Here is a 20,379-nt window from a genome sequence, read left to right as displayed (position 1 = left end):
ACTCCGGAGCTGTTCTAGTACAGCGCCCCCTACATGTAGAGGACACGGGGCACCGGATTGTACATGTAGAGGACACGGGTCACCACATTGTACATGTAGAGGAGGACACGGGGCACCGGATTGTACATGTAGAGGACACGGGGCACCGGATTGTACATGTAGAGGAGGACACGGGGCACCGGATTGTACATGTAGAGGAGGACACGGGGCACCGGATTGTACATGTAGAGGAGGACACGGGGCACCGGACTGTACATGTAGAGGAGGACACGGGGCACCGGATTGTACATGTAGAGGAGGACACGGGGCACCGGATTGTACATGTAGAGGAGGACACGGGGCACCGGATTGTACATGTAGAGGACACGGGTCACCAGATTGTACATGTAGAGGAGGACACGGGTCACCGGATTGTACATGTAGAGGAGGACACGGGTCACCACATTGTACATGTAGAGGAGGACATGGGGCACCGGATTGTACATGTAGAGGAGGACACGGGTCACCAGATTGTACATGTAGAGGAGGACACAGGTCACCAGATTGTACATGTAGAGGAGGACACGGGGCACCGGATTGTACATGTAGAGGAGGACACGGGTCACCAGATTGTACATGTAGAGGACACGGGTCACCAGATTGTACATGTAGAGAAGGACACGGGTCACCAGATTGTACATGTAGAGGACACGGGTCACCGGATTGTACATGTAGAGGACACGGGGCACCGGATTGTACATGTAGAGGACACGGGGCACCAGATTGTACATGTAGAGAACACGGGTCACCGGATTGTACATGTAGAGGAGGACACGGGTCACCGGATTGTACATGTAGAGGAGGACACGGGTCACCAGATTGTACATGTAGAGGAGGACACGGGTAACCGGATTGTACATGTAGAGGAGGACACGGGGCACCGGATTGTACATGTAGAGGACACGGGTCACCAGATTGTACATGTAGAGGAGGACACGGGTCACCAGATTGTACATGTAGAGGAGGACACGGGTCACCAGATTGTACATGTAGAGGAGGACACGGGTCACCGGATTGTACATGTAGAGGAGGACACGGGTCACCTGATTGCACATGTAGAGAAGGACACGGGTCACCAGATTGTACATGTAGAGGAGGACACGTGTCACCAGATTGTACATGTAGAGGACACGGGTCACCGGATTGTACATGTAGAGGAGGACACGGGTCACCGGATTGTACATGTAGAGGACACGGGTCACCAGATTGTACATGTAGAGGACACAGGTCACCGGATTGTACATGTAGAGGAGGACACGGGGCACCGGATTGTACATGTAGAGGAGGACACGGGTCACCAGATTGTACATGTAGAGGACACGGGTCACCAGATTGTACATGTAGAGGAGGACACGGGTCACCAGATTGTACATGTAGAGGAGGACACGGGTCACCTGATTGCACATGTAGAGAAGGACACGGGTCACCAGATTGTACATGTAGAGGACACGGGTCACCGGATTGTACATGTAGAGGACACGGGGCACCAGATTGTACATGTAGAGGACACGGGTCACCAGATTGTACATGTAGAGGAGGACACGGGTCACCGGATTGTACATGTAGAGGAGGACACGGGTCACCACATTGTACATGTAGAGGAGGACACAGGGCACCGGATTGTACATGTAGAGGAGGACACGGGTCACCAGATTGTACATGTAGAGGAGGACACGGGTCACCAGATTGTACATGTAGAGGAGGACACGGGTCACCAGATTGTACATGTAGAGGACACGGGTCACCAGATTGTACATGTAGAGGAGGACACGGGTCACCAGATTGTACATGTAGAGGAGGACACGGGGCACCGGATTGTACATGTAGAGGACACGGGTCACCAGATTGTACATGTAGAGGAGGACACGGGGCACCGGATTGTACATGTAGAGGACACGGGTCACCAGATTGTACATGTAGAGGAGGACACGGGTCACCAGATTGTACATGTAGAGGAGGACACGGGTCACCAGATTGTACATGTAGAGTACACGGGTCACCAGATTGTACATGTAGAGGACACGGGTCACCGGATTGTACATGTAGAGGAGGACACGGGTCACCAGATTGTACATGTAGAGGAGGACACGGGTCACCAGATTGTACATGTAGAGGAGGACACGGGTCACCAGATTGTACATGTAGAGTACACGGGTCACCAGATTGTACATGTAGAGGACACGGGTCACCGGATTGTACATGTAGAGTACACGGGTCACCAGATTGTACATGTAGAGGAGGACACGGGGCACCAGATTGTACATGTAGAGGAGGACACGGGTCACCGGATTGTACATGTAGAGGAGGACACGGGGCACCGGATTGTACATGTAGAGGAGGACACGGGTCACCAGATTGTACATGTAGAGGAGGACACGTGTCACCGGATTGTACATGTAGAGGAGGACACGGGTCACCGGATTGTACATGTAGAGGACACGGGGCACCGGATTGTACATGTAGAGGAGGACACGGGTCACCGGATTGTACATGTAGAGGAGGACACGGGTCACCACATTGTACATGTAGAGGAGGACACGGGGCACCGGATTGTACATGTAGAGGACACGGGGCACCAGATTGTACATGTAGAGGAGGACACGGGTCACCAGATTGTACATGTAGAGGAGGTCACGGGTCACCAGATTGTACATGTAGAGGAGGACACGGGGCACCAGATTGTACATGTAGAGGAGGACACGGGTCACCGGATTGTACATGTAGAGGAGGACACGGGTCACCGGATTGTACATGTAGAGGAGGACACGGGGCACCAGATTGTACATGTAGAGGAGGACACGGGTCAACAGATTGTACATGTAGAGGACACGGGGCACCGGATTGTACATGTAGAGGAGGACACGGGGCACCAGATTGTACATGTAGAGGAGGACACGGGTAACCGGATTGTACATGTAGAGGAGGACACGGGTCACCAGATTGTACATGTAGAGGAGGACATGGGTCACCGGATTGTACATGCAGAGGAGGACACGGGGCACCGGATTGTACATGTAGAGGACACGGGTCACCGGATTGTACATGTAGAGGAAACGGGTCACCGAATTGTACATGTAGAGGAGGACACGGGTCACCAGATTGTACATGTAGAGGAGGACACGGGTCACCAGATTGTACATGTAGAGGAGGACACGGGTCACCAGATTGTACATGTAGAGGAGGACACGGGTCACCAGATTGTACATGTAGAGGAGGACACGGGTCACCGAATTGTACATGTAGAGGAGGACACGGGGCACCGGATTGTACATGTAGAGGAGGACACGGGTCACCAGATTGTACATGTAGAGGAGGACACGGGTCACCGGATTGTACATGTAGAGGAGGACACGGGGCACCGGACTGTACATGTAGAGGACACGGGGCACCGGATTGTACATGTAGAGGAGGACACGGGTCACCAGATTGTACATGTAGAGGACACGGGTCACCGGATTGTACATGTAGAGGAGGACACGGGTCACCGGATTGTACATGTAGAGGACACGGGTCACCGGATTGTACATGTAGAGGAAACGGGTCACCGAATTGTACATGTAGAGGAGGACACGGGGCACCGGATTGTACATGTAGAGGACACGGGTCACCGGATTGTACATGTAGAGGAAACGGGTCACCGAATTGTACATGTAGAGGACACGGGTCACCAGATTGTACATGTAGAGGAGGACACGGGTCACCAGATTGTACATGTAGAGGAGGACACGGGTCACCGAATTGTACATGTAGAGGAGGACACGGGGCACCGGATTGTACATGTAGAGGAGGACACGGGTCACCAGATTGTACATGTAGAGGAGGACACGGGTCACCGGATTGTACATGTAGAGGAGGACACGGGGCACCGGACTGTACATGTAGAGGACACGGGGCACCGGATTGTACATGTAGAGGAGGACACGGGTCACCAGATTATACATGTAGAGGAGGACACGGGTCACCGGATTGTACATGTAGAGGAGGACACGGGTCACCGGATTGTACATGTAGAGGAGGACACGGGGCACCAGATTGTACATGTAGAGGAGGACACGGGTCAACAGATTGTACATGTAGAGGACACGGGTCACAGAATTGTACATGTAGAGGAGGACACGGGTCACCGGATTGTACATGCAGAGGAGGACACGGGGCACCGGATTGTACATGTAGAGGACACGGGTCACCGGATTGTACATGTAGAGGACACGGGGCACCGGATTGTACATGTAGAGGAGGACACGGGTCACCACATTGTACATGTAGAGGAGGACACGGGGCACCGGACTGTACATGTAGAGGACACGGGGCACCGGATTGTACATGTAGAGGAGGACACGGGTCACCAGATTATACATGTAGAGGAGGACACGGGTCACCGGATTGTACATGTAGAGGAGGACACGGGTCACCGGATTGTACATGTAGAGGAGGACACGGGGCACCAGATTGTACATGTAGAGGAGGACACGGGTCAACAGATTGTACATGTAGAGGACACGGGTCACAGAATTGTACATGTAGAGGAGGACACGGGTCACCGGATTGTACATGCAGAGGAGGACACGGGGCACCGGATTGTACATGTAGAGGACACGGGTCACCGGATTGTACATGTAGAGGACACGGGGCACCGGATTGTACATGTAGAGGAGGACACGGGTCACCACATTGTACATGTAGAGGAGGACACGGGTCACAAGATATATAATGAGGATATGGCCTGTACCCGGTGCTGTACCCGGTGCTGTACCCGGAGCTGTACCCGGTGCTGTACCCGGTGCTGTACCCGGAGCTGTACCTGGTGCTGTACCTGAAGCTGTACCCGTGCCGATTGTCTGCACTTTTTCTGAGGTTTAGGGTCAGCTTCAGTCTGATGCTTTTCACACGTAACCTTGTCTCACCCAGCCAGCCTTCACCTAATAATACAAAACACGGGACGTTCTGGGCGATGGATGGTCCTCTGAGGGCTCCTCACTGTTGGGGTCGGGCTTGTTTTAGTTCGATATGGTCGCCTCATGTCCAGGCCTGGATTATATTCCGTAGTATGTCCATGGACCATCAAATATCCAGCTGATCCCATGAGTGGTGGATGTGGTGACCTGGAGGAGGGGCATAGAGCAGGGACGTCTTATCAAGTGGCAATGCCCAGGGGCCCCAGCTGTACATGGGGCCCCATCAGGGTCAGGTCTGTTGCTCCAATGATCTAGGGGGGTGTGGCAGTGCTGAGGTCAGGTGGTCGGTAGTATGGATGGGCTATCTGTCCCATCCCTCTGCCGTCCTCTACTCCTCCCTTCCCTCTCCCATCCTCTACTTCTCCCTTCCCTCTCCCGTCCTCTACTCCTCCCTTCCCTCTCCCGTCCTACTCCTCCTTCCCTCTCCCATCCTCTACTTCTCCCTTCCCTCTCCCGTCCTCTACTCCTCCCTTCCCTCTCCCGTCCTCTACTCCTCCCTTCCCTCTCCCGTCCTCTACTCCTCCCTTCCCTTCCCTCCCGTCCTCTACTCCTCCCTTCCCTCTCCCGTCCTCTACTCCTCCCTTCCCTCTCCCGTCCTCTACTCCTCCCTTCCCTCTCCCGTCCTCTACTCCTCCCCTCCCTCTCCCGTCCTCTACTCCTCCCTTCCCTCTCCCGTCCTCTACTCCTCCCTTCCCTCTGCCGTCCTCTACTCCTCCCTTCCCTCTCCCATCCTCTACTTCTCCCTTCCCTCTCCCGTCCTCTACTCCTCCCTTCCCTCTCCCGTCCTCTACTCCTCCCTTCCCTCTCCCGTCCTCTACTCCTCCCTTCCCTCTCCCGTCCTCTACTCCTCCCTTCCCTCTCCCGTCCTCTACTCCTCCCTTCCCTCTCCCGTCCTCTACTCCTCCCTTTCCCTCTCCCGTCCTCTACTCCTCCCCTCCCTCTCCCGTCCTCTACTCCTCCCTTCCCTCTCCCGTCCTCTACTCCTCCCTTCCCTCTGCCGTCCTCTACTTCTCCCTTCCCTCTCCCGTCCTCTACTCCTCCCCTCCCTCTCCCGTCCTCTACTCCTCCCTTCCCTCTCCCGTCCTCTACTCCTCCCTTCCCTCTGCCGTCCTCTACTTCTCCCTTCCCTCTCCCGTCCTCTACTCCTCCCCTCCCTCTCCCCTCCTCTACTCCTCCCTTCCCTCTGCCGTCCTCTACTCCTCCCTTCCCTCTGCCGTCCTCTACTTCTCCCTTCCCTCTCCCGTCCTCTACTCCTCCCTTTCCTCTCCCGTCCTCTACTCCTCCCTTCCCTCTCCCGTCCTCTACTCCTCCCTTCCCTCTCCCATCCTCTACTCTTCCCTTCCCTCTCCCGTCCTCTACTCCTCCCTTCCCTCTCCCGTCCTCTACTCCTCCCCTCCCTCTCCCGTCCTCTACTCCTCCCCTCCCTCTCCCGTCCTCTACTCCTCCCCTCCCTCTCCCGTCCTCTACTCCTCCCTTCCCTCTCCCGTCCTCTACTACTCCCTTCCCTCTCCCATACTCTACTACTCCCTTCCCTCTCCCGTCCTCTACTACTCCCTCCCGTCTCCTGTCCTCTACTACTCCCTTCCCTCTCCTGTCCTCTACTCCTCCCTTCCCTCTCCTGTCCTCTACTCCTCCCTTCCCTCTCCTGTCCTCTACTCCTCCCTTCCCTCTCCTGTCCTCTACTCCTCCCTTCCCTCTCCCGTCCTCTACTACTCCCTTCCCTCTCCCGTCCTCTACTCCTCCCTTCCCTCTCCCGTCCTCTACTCCTCCCTTCCCTCTCCCGTCCTCTACTCCTCCCTTCCCTCTCCCGTCCTCTACTCCTCCCTTCCCTCTCCCATCCTCTACTACTCCCTCCCCTCTCCCATCCTCTACTACTCCCTTCCGTCTCCCGTCCTCTACTACTTCCTCCCGTCTCCCGTCATCTATTACTCCCTTCCCTCTCCTGTCCTCTACTACTCCCGTCCCTCTCCTGTCCTCTACTCCTCCCTTCCCTCTCCTGTCCTCTACTCCTCCCTTCCCTCTCCCGTCCTCTACTCCTCCCTTCCCTCTCCCGTCCTCTACTCCTCCCTTCCCTCTCCCGTCCTCTACTACTCCCTTTCCTCTCCTGTCCTCTACTCCTCCCTTCCCTCTCCCGTCCTCTACTACTCCCTTCCCTCTCCTGTCCTCTACTCCTCCCTTCCCTCTCCTGTCCTCTACTCCTCCCTCCCGTCTCCCATCTTCTACTCCTCCCTTCCCTCTCCCGTCCTCTACTCCTCCCTTCCCTCTCCCGTCCTCTACTCTTCCCTTCCCTCTCCTGTCCTCTACTCCTCCATTCCATCCATTGTCCTCTAATACTCCCTTTCCTCCCCTGTCCTCTACTCCTCCCTTCCCTCTCCCGTCCTCTACTCCTCCCTTCCCTCTCCCGTCCTCTACTCTTCCCTTCCCTCTCCCGTCCTCTACTCCTACCTTTCCTCCCCTGTCCTCTACTTCTCCCTTCCATCTACCGTCCTCTACTCCTCCCTTTCCTCCTCTCTCCCTTCCTCTACTCCTCCCTTCCCTCAGTTTTCCCATCCTCTACTCCTCCTATCCCTCTCCCGTCCTCTACACTTCCCTTCCCTCTCCTGTCCTCTACTCCTCCCTTCCGTCTCCCGTCCTCTACTCCTCCCTTCCCTCTACCATCCCCTACTCCTCCCTTCCCTCTCCCGTCCTCTACTCCTCCCTTCCCTCTCCCGTCCTCTACTCCTCCCTTCCCTCCACTCTCCTGTCCTCTACTCCTCCCTTCCATCTACCCTTCTCTACTCCTTCCTTCCCTTCCCTGTCCTCTACACCTCACTTTCCTTTCAGTCCTCTACACCTCCCTTCCTTCTACCGTCCTCTACACATACCTTTCCTCCCCTCTCCTATTCTATACTCTTCCTATCCCTCTCCCATCCTTTACTCCTCTCTTCCGTCTCCCATCCTCTTCTTTTGCCCTCCGCCTCTCATCCTCTACTCCTTCCTTCCATCTCCCATCCTCTACTCCTCCTGTCCTCTACTCCTCCCTTCCATCCCCTATCCTATACTCCTCCCGTCCTCTACTTCTCTCTTCTGTCTCCCATCCTCTTCTTTTGCTCTCTGTCTCTGATCCTCTACTCCTATCTTCCATCTCTCATCCTCTACTCCTCCCTTCCGTCTCCCGTCCTCTACTCCTCCCTTCCATCTCCTGTCCTCTACTCCTCCCTTCCGTCTCCCGTCCTCTACTCCTCCCTTCTATCTCCTGTCCTCTACTCCTCCCTTCCGTCTCCCGTCCTCTACTCCTCCCTTCTATCTCCTGTCCTCTACTCTTCCCTTCCGTCTCCCGTCCTCTACTCCTCCCTTCCATCTCCCGTCCTCTACTCTTGCCTTCCATCTCCGGTCATCTACTCCTCCCTTCCATCTCCCATCCTCTACTCCTCCCTTCCCTCTCCTGTCCTCTACTCCTCCCTTCCCTCTCCTGTCCTCTACTCCTCCCTCCTGTCTCCCATCCTCTACTCTTCCCTTCCATCTCCCATCCTCTACTCCTCCCTTCCGTCTCCCATCCTCTACTCCTCCCTTCCATCTCCCATCCTCTACTTCTCCCTTCCCTCTCCTGTCGTTTACTCATCCCTTCCATCTCCCGTCCTCTACTTCTCCCTTCCCTCTCCCGTCCTCTACTCCTCCCTTCCATCTCCCGTCCTCTACTCTTCCCTTCCATATCCCGTCCTCTAGTCTTCCCTTCCATCTCCAGTCCTCTACTCCTCCCTTCTGTCTTCCATCCTCTACTCCTCCCCTCCCTCTCCCGTCCTCTACTCCTCCCTTCCTCTACTCCTCCCTTCCGTCTCCCGTCCTCTACTCCTCCCTTCCTCTACTCCTCCCTTCCATCCCCTATCCTCTACTCCTCCCTCCCATCTCCCTTCCTCTACTCCTCCCTTCCGTCTCCCTTCCTCTACTCCTCCCTTCCGTCTCCCGTCCTCCTCCCCTCCCATCTCCTTTTGTTGGTTTTGTTCTGTAGATTCGGAGTGTAATCAGTCGGTGTCGATTTCTGAATCTGGATCGAACGTCTTATGGACATATGTCAGATCCCAGGACCGGTGTAAACCCTTCATGGCAAAAAACTCTGGAACCGCCCCCAACGTCTTCCTGACTGAGGACGACTGTATGAAGCGCTGCTCCACTCAGTACAACCAACTCTTCCCACCAGAAGGTAAGGGGTGATAGCTTTGTATATGGGTGGAGTCAGAGGTGAGGGATGACATGATTGTATATGGGTGGAGTCAGAGGTGAGGGATGACATCACTGTATATGGGTGGAATCAGAGGTGAGGAATGACATCATTGTATATGGGTGGAGTCAGAGGTGAGGGATATCTATGTATATGGGTGGAGTAGGAGGTGAGGGATGACATCATTGTATATGGGTGGAGTCAGAAGGGAGGGATATCTATGTATATGGGTGGAGTCAGAGGTGAGGGATGACATCACTGTATATGGGTGGAATCAGAGGTGAGGAATGACATCATTGTATATGGGTGGAGTCAGAGGTGAGGGATATCTATGTATATGGGTGGAGTAGGAGGTGAGGGATGACATCATTGTATATGGGTGGAGTCAGAAGGGAGGGATATCTATGTATATGGGTGGAGTCAGAGGTGAGGGGTGACATCACTGTATATGGGTGGAATCAGAGGTGAGGGATGACATTACTGTATATGGGTGGAGTCAGAGGTGAGGGATGACATCATTGTATATGGGTGGAATCAGAGGTGAGAGATGACATCAGTGTATATGGGTGGAGTCAAAGTTGAGGGATGATGGGTGGAGTCAGAGCTGAGGGATGACATGACTGTATATGGGTGAAGTCAGAAGTGAGGCATATCTATGTATATGGGTGGAGTAGGAGGTGAGGGATGACATCACTGTATATGGGTGGAGTCAGAGATGAGGGATGATATCTATGTATATGGGTGGAGTCAGAGGTGAGGGGTGACATCACTGTATATGGGTGGAGTCAGAGGTGAGGGATATCTATGTATATGGGTGGAGTCAGAGCTGAGGGATGACATGACTGTATATGGGTGAAGTCAGAAGTGAGGCATATCTATGTATATGGGTGGAGTAGGAGGTGAGGGATGACATCACTGTATATGGGTGGAGTCAGAGATGAGGGATGATATCTATGTATATGGGTGGAGTAGGAGGTGAGGGATGACATCACTGTATATTGGTGGAGTCAGAGATGAGGGATGACATCACTGTATATGGGTGGAGTCAGAGATGAGGGATGACATCACTGTATATGGGTGGAGTCAGAAGTGAGGGATATCTATGTATATGGGTGGAGTCAGAGGTGAGGGATGACATCACTGTATATTGGTGGAGTCAGAGATGAGGGATGACATCACTGTATATGGGTGGAGTCAGAGATGAGGGATGACATCACTGTATATGGGTGGAGTCAGAGATGAGGGATGACATCACTGTATATGGGTGGAGTCAGAGATGAGGGATGACATCACTGTATATGGGTGGAGTCATATATCTGATCTCTATGACTTTTCTGTGCAGGCGCAGCGTGTAACCTCACGATGGAGGCGGGGCCTTGCCTGGCTCACATCATCATGTGGTACTATGACAAGGAGAAGGAGGTCTGCGACACCTTCATCTGGGGGGGTTGTCAGGGAAACGGAAACAGATTTGAGAGCTGGGAGAAGTGCTCCGCCCTCTGCATCATCCCAAAGAAAGGTTTGTACCCGGAACCCTCCAATCATTGTCCTGATTGTCTGCAGATTCCGCCCACTTGTGGGATGACCATACAGAATTATGTGATCCAGAGGGAGGGAGGGAGAGAAGGGGCGTTGTGACGGTATCGGTATGATATCCCCGTCAACGTTCCCTTCTTCCCATAACGGAAATCACCCCAATATTCCACGAGGAGGGATATCCCTGGAATCGCCCAGAAAGCCACACATGAGACAAGCTTACTGCTAGAACAAGACACTTTAATGACACAAAAACTCAGCTTATATGTGGTTACAGCCTGTTAGGAACGCCCCCCTCACACAGTGGGGTTTCCCATACAGATTATAGGAGACAAGTCGGAGCCGACCATGCAGACACGTTTCTTTAGATAAAGACATCAGGGGAGTTAATTACTACACTGAAGCAATCAGAATAATTAACATACTACTTCTCTAATCATTTAGCCTGATGATACAATACACATCTTTTAAGGGTAAACACAGATCTTCTTCACACAACACAATAGATCAATTACCCTTTAGAATAGTGAGGGGACATTAGCACGTCAATAACCTGTCAGAGGAATGAATCACACATGAAATTCCTTTCTACCTCTAACCATATGGCTAGCAGGGAGCAGTAAACTGAGACATATAGGCAAATGTATCACAATGGCCCCCCTTTTGCTCCCTGCTCCGGCAAACCTGGTTGGACCTTCCCTGGTCCAGTAGGGTTGACGGGTTCAGAGCTTTTAGTCCGAGGTTAACTCCCTTGACAACTGCTTCAGACTCAGGTATGCCACCGGGTCGTCAGATCACACGTCGGTCAGTCCCCAAGTCTTTGTGCGATCTGCAAAGTCACCAGAAGTCAGTGTGAAGACAGCGAATGGGTCTGTGCGCCGCCGTCTAGGTGTCCCGCTATGGGAGGGGCAGGTTATGGCTCTGAAGTGACAATCACAGGAGATTCATAAAAAGAAAAAGTTATATTTGTTGAAATGCTGTAGCACTGGTGCTCAGAGTTCGGGGGGGGAGGGGAATCAGAGCCCCATAAGATCAGCCACCCCCTGCTCCCTCCGCAGCCGCCGGTTCTCCTCTTGGAGCTTCTCCAGCTCCATCTCCAGTTCATGGAGCCTGGGGGGGTCAGCCTGCTGTGACCTCAGGTGGTTGTTCTCCTCCTCCATGCGGCTTATGCATTCCTCCAGCTCTATGTACTCACGGATCAGCTCCTGCTTGCTCATGTCCTGCAGGCTCTCCACGTGGTCCTTCATCATCAGGAACTGGGTGGTGGTGTAAGGGGCCACCGGTGGGCCCTTGGTGAACATCTCGGCCCGCATCTGGGATGCCCGCTGCGACTCCCTCTCCTCCAGTCGCTTCTTCTCCTCCCAGGTCCGCTTGTTATACGGCTTCCAGGACCTCTTCTTCTTGGGGGGTAGCTGGCGGTGCCTCTTTCTGCCCAGCTCCCTCCAGGGCCCCTCCGTCTCATGGCTGTCGCCCATGACCAGCTGACGATGGTGTTCCCTGTTGTCCGTAATACCCGATTGTACCGTGAGGACTTTGTAAACGGTGTCCGATGGTTCTTCCGGACCCAGCTCCTGGAGATCCCAAGCCGAGTCTACACAATGGGCTGCTGCTGGTGGGCGGTACCCAGGTTGAGACCAATTTGACCTGGTGTTGTCGTCCATGGGGCAATTCTGCTTGAAGTGACCCAGCTGTTTGCACCGGAAGCAGCGTTGTTCGTTGTCCTCCTGGCGTGGGTAGCGAGGGCTAGATGTCACCGGTCTGTTAGGAGGTTGGTATCTAGCGGCTGGTGGGTGTGAGGGCGCCGTTGGTCGTGGAGGTTGTACCCGTGGTGTGACCTGGTTCGTCTTGCGAGTATCCGCATATTCATCCGCCAACTTCGCGGCATCTGGTAGAGTCATGGGCCTGCGATCTCTCACCCAGTCTTTGACGTCCATCTGGATGTGATTGTAAAATTGCTCCAGGAGCATTAGTTGCAAAATGTCCTCTGCGGTGGTGGCCTGGCTGCTGTTAACCCAGTTAGAGGCCGACCGGGACAACTGGCATGCCCATTCCGCGTAAGAGTCTTCCGTGGTTTTGCGTGAGTCCCTGAACTTCTGTCGGTGGGACTTCTGTCGGTTACTGCATAACGAGCTAGGAGCGCTTCTTTAACCCGGGCGTAGCTATGGATATCCTGATCTGGCACGGTCCGGAAAGCATCAGAAGCTTTGCCTGACAGTTTGCCTGACAATATTGCAACCCAGTCTCCTCTAGCTATTCGGTGCAGGTTACATTGTCGCTCAAAATCCGCCAGGAAGTTATCAATCTCACAGTCCTTTTCATCAAAAGCTTTAAAAGCGCTAAACGGAATCTTCCTTGCGTCTGCTGTGCTGTACTCACTGTTTGGAGAATGTGCGGCTGCTTGTTGGACTGATGCCAGTTTTAACTGTAGTTCTGCGTCCCTTATTTGTTTATCCTTCTGTAGCTCTGCGTCTCTTATTTGTTTATCCTTCTGTAGTTCTGCGTCTCTTATTTCTTTATCCTTCTGTAGTTCTGCGTCTCTTATTTCTTTAGCCTCCTTCGCTAACAGGTCCATCACTTTCAGCACCACATCCGGCGTTGGGTTCGGGCCGAACCACGCTAGCTTCTCTCTCATTAGCTTGTTGGCTGGCGATTCCTCCTCCTGAATCACTGGTGTCTCCATCTCTTGTACTGCTGGCGTTGCTGCAATCCCGTCCTCCTGGTCTATCTCCATTGATTCTGCTATGATGACCCGCTTGGTTTTGTTGCTAGCAATCCTTCCACAAACTTCCAGTAGTTCTTCCAGTGTCTGCTTGGAATCCGGGTGTGAAGGGGAATAGAAAGGAAAATCCCACTGCTACCAACCAATTGTGACGGTATCGGTATGATATCCCCGTCAACGTTCCCTTCTTCCCATAATGAAAATCACCCCAATATTCCACGAGGAGGCATATCCCTGGAATCGCCCAGAAAGCCACACATGCCAAGCTTACTGCTAGAACAAGACACTTTAATGTTACAAAAACTCAGCTTATATGTGGTTACAGCCTGTTAGGAACGCCCCCCTCACACAGTGGGGTTTCCCATACAGATTATAGGAGACAAGTCGGAGCCGACCATGCAGACACGTTTCTTTAGATAAAGACATCAGTGGAGTTAATTAATACACTGAAGCAATCAGAATAATTAACATACCGTATTTATTCGAGTATAACGCGCAAAATTTTATACCCCAAAAAAAGTTCAAAGTTTGGGTGCGCGTTATACTCGAGGACTTTTTCCCCCCCGCCGCTACCGCCGCTGCTACCGCCGCCGCACACGCCGCTGCTACCGCCGCCGCCACCGAAGCCACAAACGCCGCTACAACGTTAATCACGCGGCGCGGGGGAACATTAGACAACTTTCGTTTGAATAGCTGTTTTCCCTGCCGCGCGTAGACACTCCCCCTTGGACGGATCTGTCCAATCGCGAACGAGGGGGAGTGTCTATGCGTGGCAGGGAAAACAGCTGTTCAAACGAACGCTGTCTGTAATGTTCCCGCGCGCCGCGTGATTAAAGGTAAGGGGGCACGGCTGGACACATACAGGGGGCACGGATGGACACATACAGGGGGCACGGCTGGACACATACAGGGGGCACGGCTGGACACATACAGGGGGCACGGCTGGACACATACAGGGGGCACGGCTGGACACATACAGGGGGCACGGCTGGACACATACAGGGGGCACGGCTGGACACATACAGGGGGCACGGCTGGACATAAATGATTTTTGGCAATTACAATGATTTTATACCGATTTTTAATTGAAAATTAGGGGTGCGCGTTATACACGGGTGCGCGTTATACACGGGTGCGCGTTATACTCGAATAAATACGGTACTACTTCTCTAATCATTTAGCCTGATGATACAATACTCATCTTTTAAGGGTAAACACAGATCTTCTTCACACAACACAATAGATCAATTAACGTTTAGAATAGTGAGGGGACATTAGCACTTCAATAACCGGTCAGAGGAATGAATCACACATGAAATTCCTTTCTACCTCTACCCATATGGCTAGCAGGGAGCAGTACACTGAGACATATAGGCAAATGTATCACAGGCGTGGCCTCTATAGCCCTGTTATAGGGGGGAGGGTCATATGAAGTTGCCCTCCCCTCACAGGCTATGGCGCGGACCTGCAGGTAACCAAAGGAACCGGAACCTTCTCTAGAGGAAGGGAGGACTACGGGCCAGATTCATATAGAATCCGTGGCAGGGTAGCGTAAGCCATTTACACTACACCGCCGCAACTTACTGGAGAAAGTGCCGTATTCTCAAAGCACTTGCTCCGTAATTTGCGGGGGCGTAGTGTAAATGGCCTGGCGCAAGGCCGCGTAATTCAAAGGGGGTGGCTTGTATTCAAATTAAGCGCGCCCCCACGCCGATCGAAACTGCGCATTTGCCGGCCGTAAAAATAGCCCAGTGCGCATGCTCCAACTCACGTCGGAAAACATCAATGAAGCCGACGTGAGCGTCATTTCCATAAATCCCTATTCGCGGACGACTTAGGAATACGACGTAAAACATTCAAATTTCGTCGCGGGAACGACGGCCATACTTAACATTGGCTGCGCCTCATAGAAGCAGGGGTAAATATACGCCGGGAAAACCCTTACGTAAACGGCGTAAAGTGACTGCGTCGGGCCTGCGTACGTTCGTGAATTGGCGTATCTCGCTGATTTACATATCGTCGCCGTAAATCAGCGAGAACGCCCCCAGCGGCCATTTTAAAATTGCAGTTAAGATCCGACAGTGTAAAACAATTACACCTGTCGGATCTTAGGGATATCTATGCGTAACTGATTCTATGAATCAGGCGCATAGATACGACCGACGCAACTCTGAGATACGACGGCGTATCAGGAGATATACTGTCGTATCTCTATATGAATCTGGCCCTGTGAGTCTAGAACCGGCAGAGCCTCAACCTAGAACAGGACTCCAGAGATGACCCCAATCTAGGCTAATTTTTTTTTGAAAAGCCTGTGGCGTGCAAAACACAACCCAAAAACTCCACCCGGTGCAGGGAAAAATGTGCACACACCTAAAGAGTGACATCACAAAAAACTGCGACGGGTGCATACGTCAGTGGTCCTCCGAAAAGGACCCGTCTCTGATCCCCCGGGGCGTTAGGCTCCTGGCAGGGAAAAGAGTAAACTGTGGTCCATACAGCCGAAGCCATATGGACCCATCTTGGTCCAAGCAGCCGAAGCCACAAGGACTCAACATCCTCAGAGGGACTGCCGAAACAGAACCCTCCTCGGTGAGGCTCTCCCCCCGAAGGGAGACCCCATGAGAGCCGGTGAACCTAACCAGAAGGCCGAGTCCACCAACTCCCAAGACTTTCAGAGACCGGCCCGAGGACCAGCACCCTACTCGCCACACTAAAAGTGCAAGCACCAACAAAAAGAGTGACAAACAAAACAGAACACGGGGTAAAAATAATAAAAGAAAGTGGGGAAAAGGAAGATGGGAAGGTGAGGAAAGTGACCAATGTGAAATACGATGGCCGGCCCTCCGGCCAGGATAAAAATTCCACTGGTCCTAGCCAAAAGGCCCGGCCCAAGCGGCAGGTGTGAAAAGTGTGTTGTGGAGATCAGTGACCTGAAGGTGCCACACGATGAGTGCCCCTCAAACACTCGTGCAATGTATGGCACCCCTGGACTGCCACTCCAGGGGCACAATCTCCACAGGCTTTTCAACGGTCCCTAGCCCCCGGTCCGGACCGGCAGCACCCTTCCCAGCCAGGAAGGTGGGAGAAGAGGTTGGGGAGAGCCTACTGACGCAGACTCTACCCACAACCCCTATCTCTCCCACCTAATCACATTCTGGAAGTACTACCTGCTCCATCCCGGTTAAAGGAGAAGCAAGGGTTCCCTCCAGAACAACTGACTGGGGCAGATACCACCAAATCCAGGCCAACGGCCAGGGACCCGGCCTCTTGGCTTCGACCTCATGCCTCTCTGTCCACATCAGAAGGCTTCCACCTCCACACCAACAGGCTTAGCGTCCGCCGACTGCCATCCCTTTCCCCCTGCCACAGGGTACCGGGGACAGTCAGCTTAGCACCACCTATTGGCAACTGATAAGAACAGATACTACACTTGATCTTAGCCAAAAGGCAGAGAAGCGATCTAGGCTAATAACTGGTAACTCACCAGAAATAGTGGACTGCAGAAGTACTACAACACCCAGCATGGAGATCTGAGAGACGAGATCTGCAGACACCAGACGGTGATCAGATTAGTGATGGCAACCAAAGCGACAGACAGAATGGCCCAGATTCCCATAGTGTGGGCGCACATTACACCGCCGTAGCGCATACGCAAGCATTGCATTCAGCAAGCTATTGCTCCCAACGCTGTGTCAGCGTGGCGTAGGTTTTGAGGGCGTAGGTGGAAGTGGGCGTGACCCATGCAAATGAGGCGTGACCCCATGCAAATGATGGGCCGAGCGCCAGACAGATACGTATGAGCCGTGACGTGGACGCATCCCCCTGCGCTTGCTCACAACCACGTCGGCACAACTGCCTAAGATACGCTGGATCACTGCGTACGGCGTGAACGGAACCTACGCCCAGCCAGACGCACGTCCAACGCAAAATACGCCGGCTTGTGTTCCCTGGTGCAGACCTGAGCATGTCTGTTGCTGGATTGCGCCTCCTTTATGGGGAATAACTTTACGCCGGACGTACAACTTACGCGCATCTAGTGTAGCCTGCGCCGGGCACACGCACGTTCGTGAATCGCCGTATTTCCCTCATTTGCATATTTGAATGGCTGATCAATGGGAGCGCCACCATGCGTCCAGCCTAAATGTGCGCTCACCCTACGCCGGCGTGTGGAAGATACGTCGGCGCGGTGTAGCCTGGTTTTAGGCGCATGTTTTTTGTGGGTCCGGCGCACAGATACAACGACGCACATTTGCACTTACGCCGGCGTAACTTGTTATACTTTGGCGTAAGTGCTTTGTGAATCTGGACCCAGATATATATATAAAGAGGAGTGTAGAGTTTGGGGGATCGGCTCCCCGGGAATCCTCTACAAAACCCTTTAAATTTAAACAAAAAAGGTTTTACTTTTATTTTCAGGAAAAACACAAAAAAACGTTTTCAGCGGCAAAACCAAAAACAATGCAAAAGTCCGCTTGTCCTCCGCACAAAATATAATGAAATTCTGAGTTCATTGATGGGACTCCCCCCTCCCCCCCCCGGGTTATCACCGTCCCGGTCTGGTTATCCGGCAACTTCCAGCCAATGTGTCGCACTCCAACCGGGGATCTCTCTACTCCTCCCCACCCCCCATCACACCGAATACTACTTCCTGTGAGGACTGGAGTCCCTGGAGTCAGCAGTCCCTGTAGTCCCTGGAGTCAGCAGTCCCTGGAGTCAGCAGTCCCTGGAGTCAGCAGTCCCTGGAGTTGTGAGTCCCTGGAGTTGTGAGTCCCTGGAGTCAGGAATCCCTGGAGTCGGGAGTCCCTGGAGTTGTGAGTCCCTGGAGTTGTGAGTCCCTGGAGTCAGCAGTCCCTGGAGTCGGGAGTCCCTGGAGTCGGGAGTCCCTGGAGTTGTGAGTCCCTGGAGTTGTGAGTCCCTGGAGTCAGCAGTCCCTGGAGTCAGCAGTCCCTGGAGTCGGGAGTCCCTGGAGTCGGGAGTCCCTGGAGTTGTGAGTCCCTGGAGTCAGGAATCCCTGGAGTCGGGAGTCCCTGGAGTCAGGAGTCCCTGGAGTCAGGAGTCCCTGGAGTCAGGAGGTCCTTTTCCCATCCGAATATCACTTCAGAGTCTCCGAAATTCCGGGTCCCAAATTCCTCTCTAACACAGAGATCTGTGAGTCAGGGCCGCCCAATGAATGGATGGGTGGGTGAAATTCTGACAAATACAATTTGTAGAACCATTTTGGTCATTTAAAGTGGAGATCCGGGAGAAATTCTTCTCATGCTAAAATGACTCACATTAGATATTCCCCAATCGTTGCCTTCTATCCTTCCAGCTCTATTGTGGGCGTATCCTTCATAGGTGTGGGCGTGTCCATCATAGGTGTGGGCGTATCCATCATATGGGTGGGCGTATCCATCATATGTGTGGGCGTATCCATCATGTGTGTGGGCGTATCCATCATATGTGTGGGCGTATCCATCATGTGTGTGGGCGTATCCATCATATGTGTGGGCGTATCCATCATGTGTGTGGGCGTATCCATCATATGTGTGGGCGTGTCCATCATAGGTGTGGGCGTATCCATCATAGGTGTGGGCGTATCCATCATGTGTGTGGGCGTATCCATCATGTGTGTGGGCGTATCCATCATATGTGTGGGCGTATCCATCATATGTGTGGGTGTATCCATCATGTGTGTGGGCGTATCCATCATATGTGTGGGCGTATCCATCATGTGTGTGGGCGTATCCGTCATGTGTGTGGGCGTATCCATCATATGTGTGGGCGTATCCATCATGTGTGTGGGCGTATCCGTCATGTGTGTGGGCGTATCCATCATGTGTGTGGGCGTATCCATCATATGTGTGGGCGTATCCATCATGTGTGTGGGCGTATCCGTCATGTGTGTGGGCGTATCCATCATGTGTGTGGGCGTATCCGTCATGTGTGTGGGCGTATCCGTCATGTGTGTGGGCGTATCCATCATGTGTGTGGGCGTATCCATCATGTGTGTGGGCGTATCCATCATATGTGTGGGCGTATCCATCATGTGTGTGGGCGTATCCGTCATATGTGTGGGCGTGTCCGTCATATGTGTGGGTGTGTCCATCATACGTGTGGGCGTGTCCATAATACGTGTGGGTGTGTCCATCATACGTGTGGGCGTGTCCATCATACGTGTGGGCGTGTCCATCATACGTGTGGGTGTGTCCATCATATGTGTGGGCGTGTCCGTCATATGTGTGGGCGTGTCCGTCATATGTGTGGGTGTGTCCATCATACGTGTGGGCGTGTCCATCATACGTGTGGGCGTATCCATCATACGTGTGGGCGTATCCATCATATGTGTGGGCGTATCCATCATATGTGTGGGCGTATCCATTATATGTGTGGGCGTGTCCATCATATGTGTGGGCGTATCCATTATATGTGTGGGCGTGTCCATCATATGTGTGGGCGTATCCATATGTGTGGGGGGCATGTGAAGCCCAGTTCCTGGTTTTCAGGGAGAGGTGCATGCTGGGAAATGAGTGTCATGATTTCCCAGGAGGCAATGGGGTCTTAGGACAGGAAGTTGAACCACCTAGGACCAGGAACTAGGCAGATTCCGAAATCTGCCTAGTAACAGCCAGATAGAAGGAAGTAAAAAATGTTTTAAACAAAAATCTTTACATTAAAGGCAAAGCTGTTACTAGAAAGTTCATTTTTAGGGCGGAGCTCCGCTTTAAGTAAAAAACTCCAAAATCCAGAATAATATAAAATGTGATTTATTCCCGGAATTCCGGAATGACGGATTGTTCTATGTTATCCCCTTTCAGGAAGGACAGGAGGCGGCGCCTCCAATCAGACTCCTCCCTCTCAGAGTGATGCCGGTAACAACCCTCTCTGTGTTCCCCAACCCCCCACTATCGTCCCTGTGCTCCCCACCCCCAACCACGTCTCTGTGCTCC

The 20,379-nt window shown here is 53.1% G+C and overlaps 1 protein-coding gene and 1 pseudogene across 1 annotated transcript in view; one reads left to right on the top strand and one right to left on the bottom strand.

Annotated features, from left to right (window-relative positions):
* Window positions 1-20,379, top strand: part of LOC120924756 (kunitz-type U19-barytoxin-Tl1a-like) — a 36,294-nt gene that overhangs the window by 270 nt on the left and 15,645 nt on the right. The window contains exons 2-4 of the mRNA XM_040335783.1: window positions 8,983-9,174; window positions 10,535-10,711; window positions 20,248-20,301. Coding sequence (XP_040191717.1) covers window positions 8,983-9,174; window positions 10,535-10,711; window positions 20,248-20,301 — 423 coding nt within the window. The remainder of the gene's footprint in view (window positions 1-8,982; window positions 9,175-10,534; window positions 10,712-20,247; window positions 20,302-20,379) is intronic.
* On the bottom strand, window positions 16,780-16,910 carry LOC120925160 (annotated as a pseudogene).

This window comes from Rana temporaria, chromosome 1 (genome assembly GCF_905171775.1).
Source record: "Rana temporaria chromosome 1, aRanTem1.1, whole genome shotgun sequence".
Classification (NCBI taxonomy): Eukaryota; Metazoa; Chordata; class Amphibia; order Anura; family Ranidae; genus Rana; species Rana temporaria.
The sequence above is the reverse complement of the archived record's forward strand: the minus strand, read 5'-3'. Positions and strand labels throughout refer to the sequence as shown.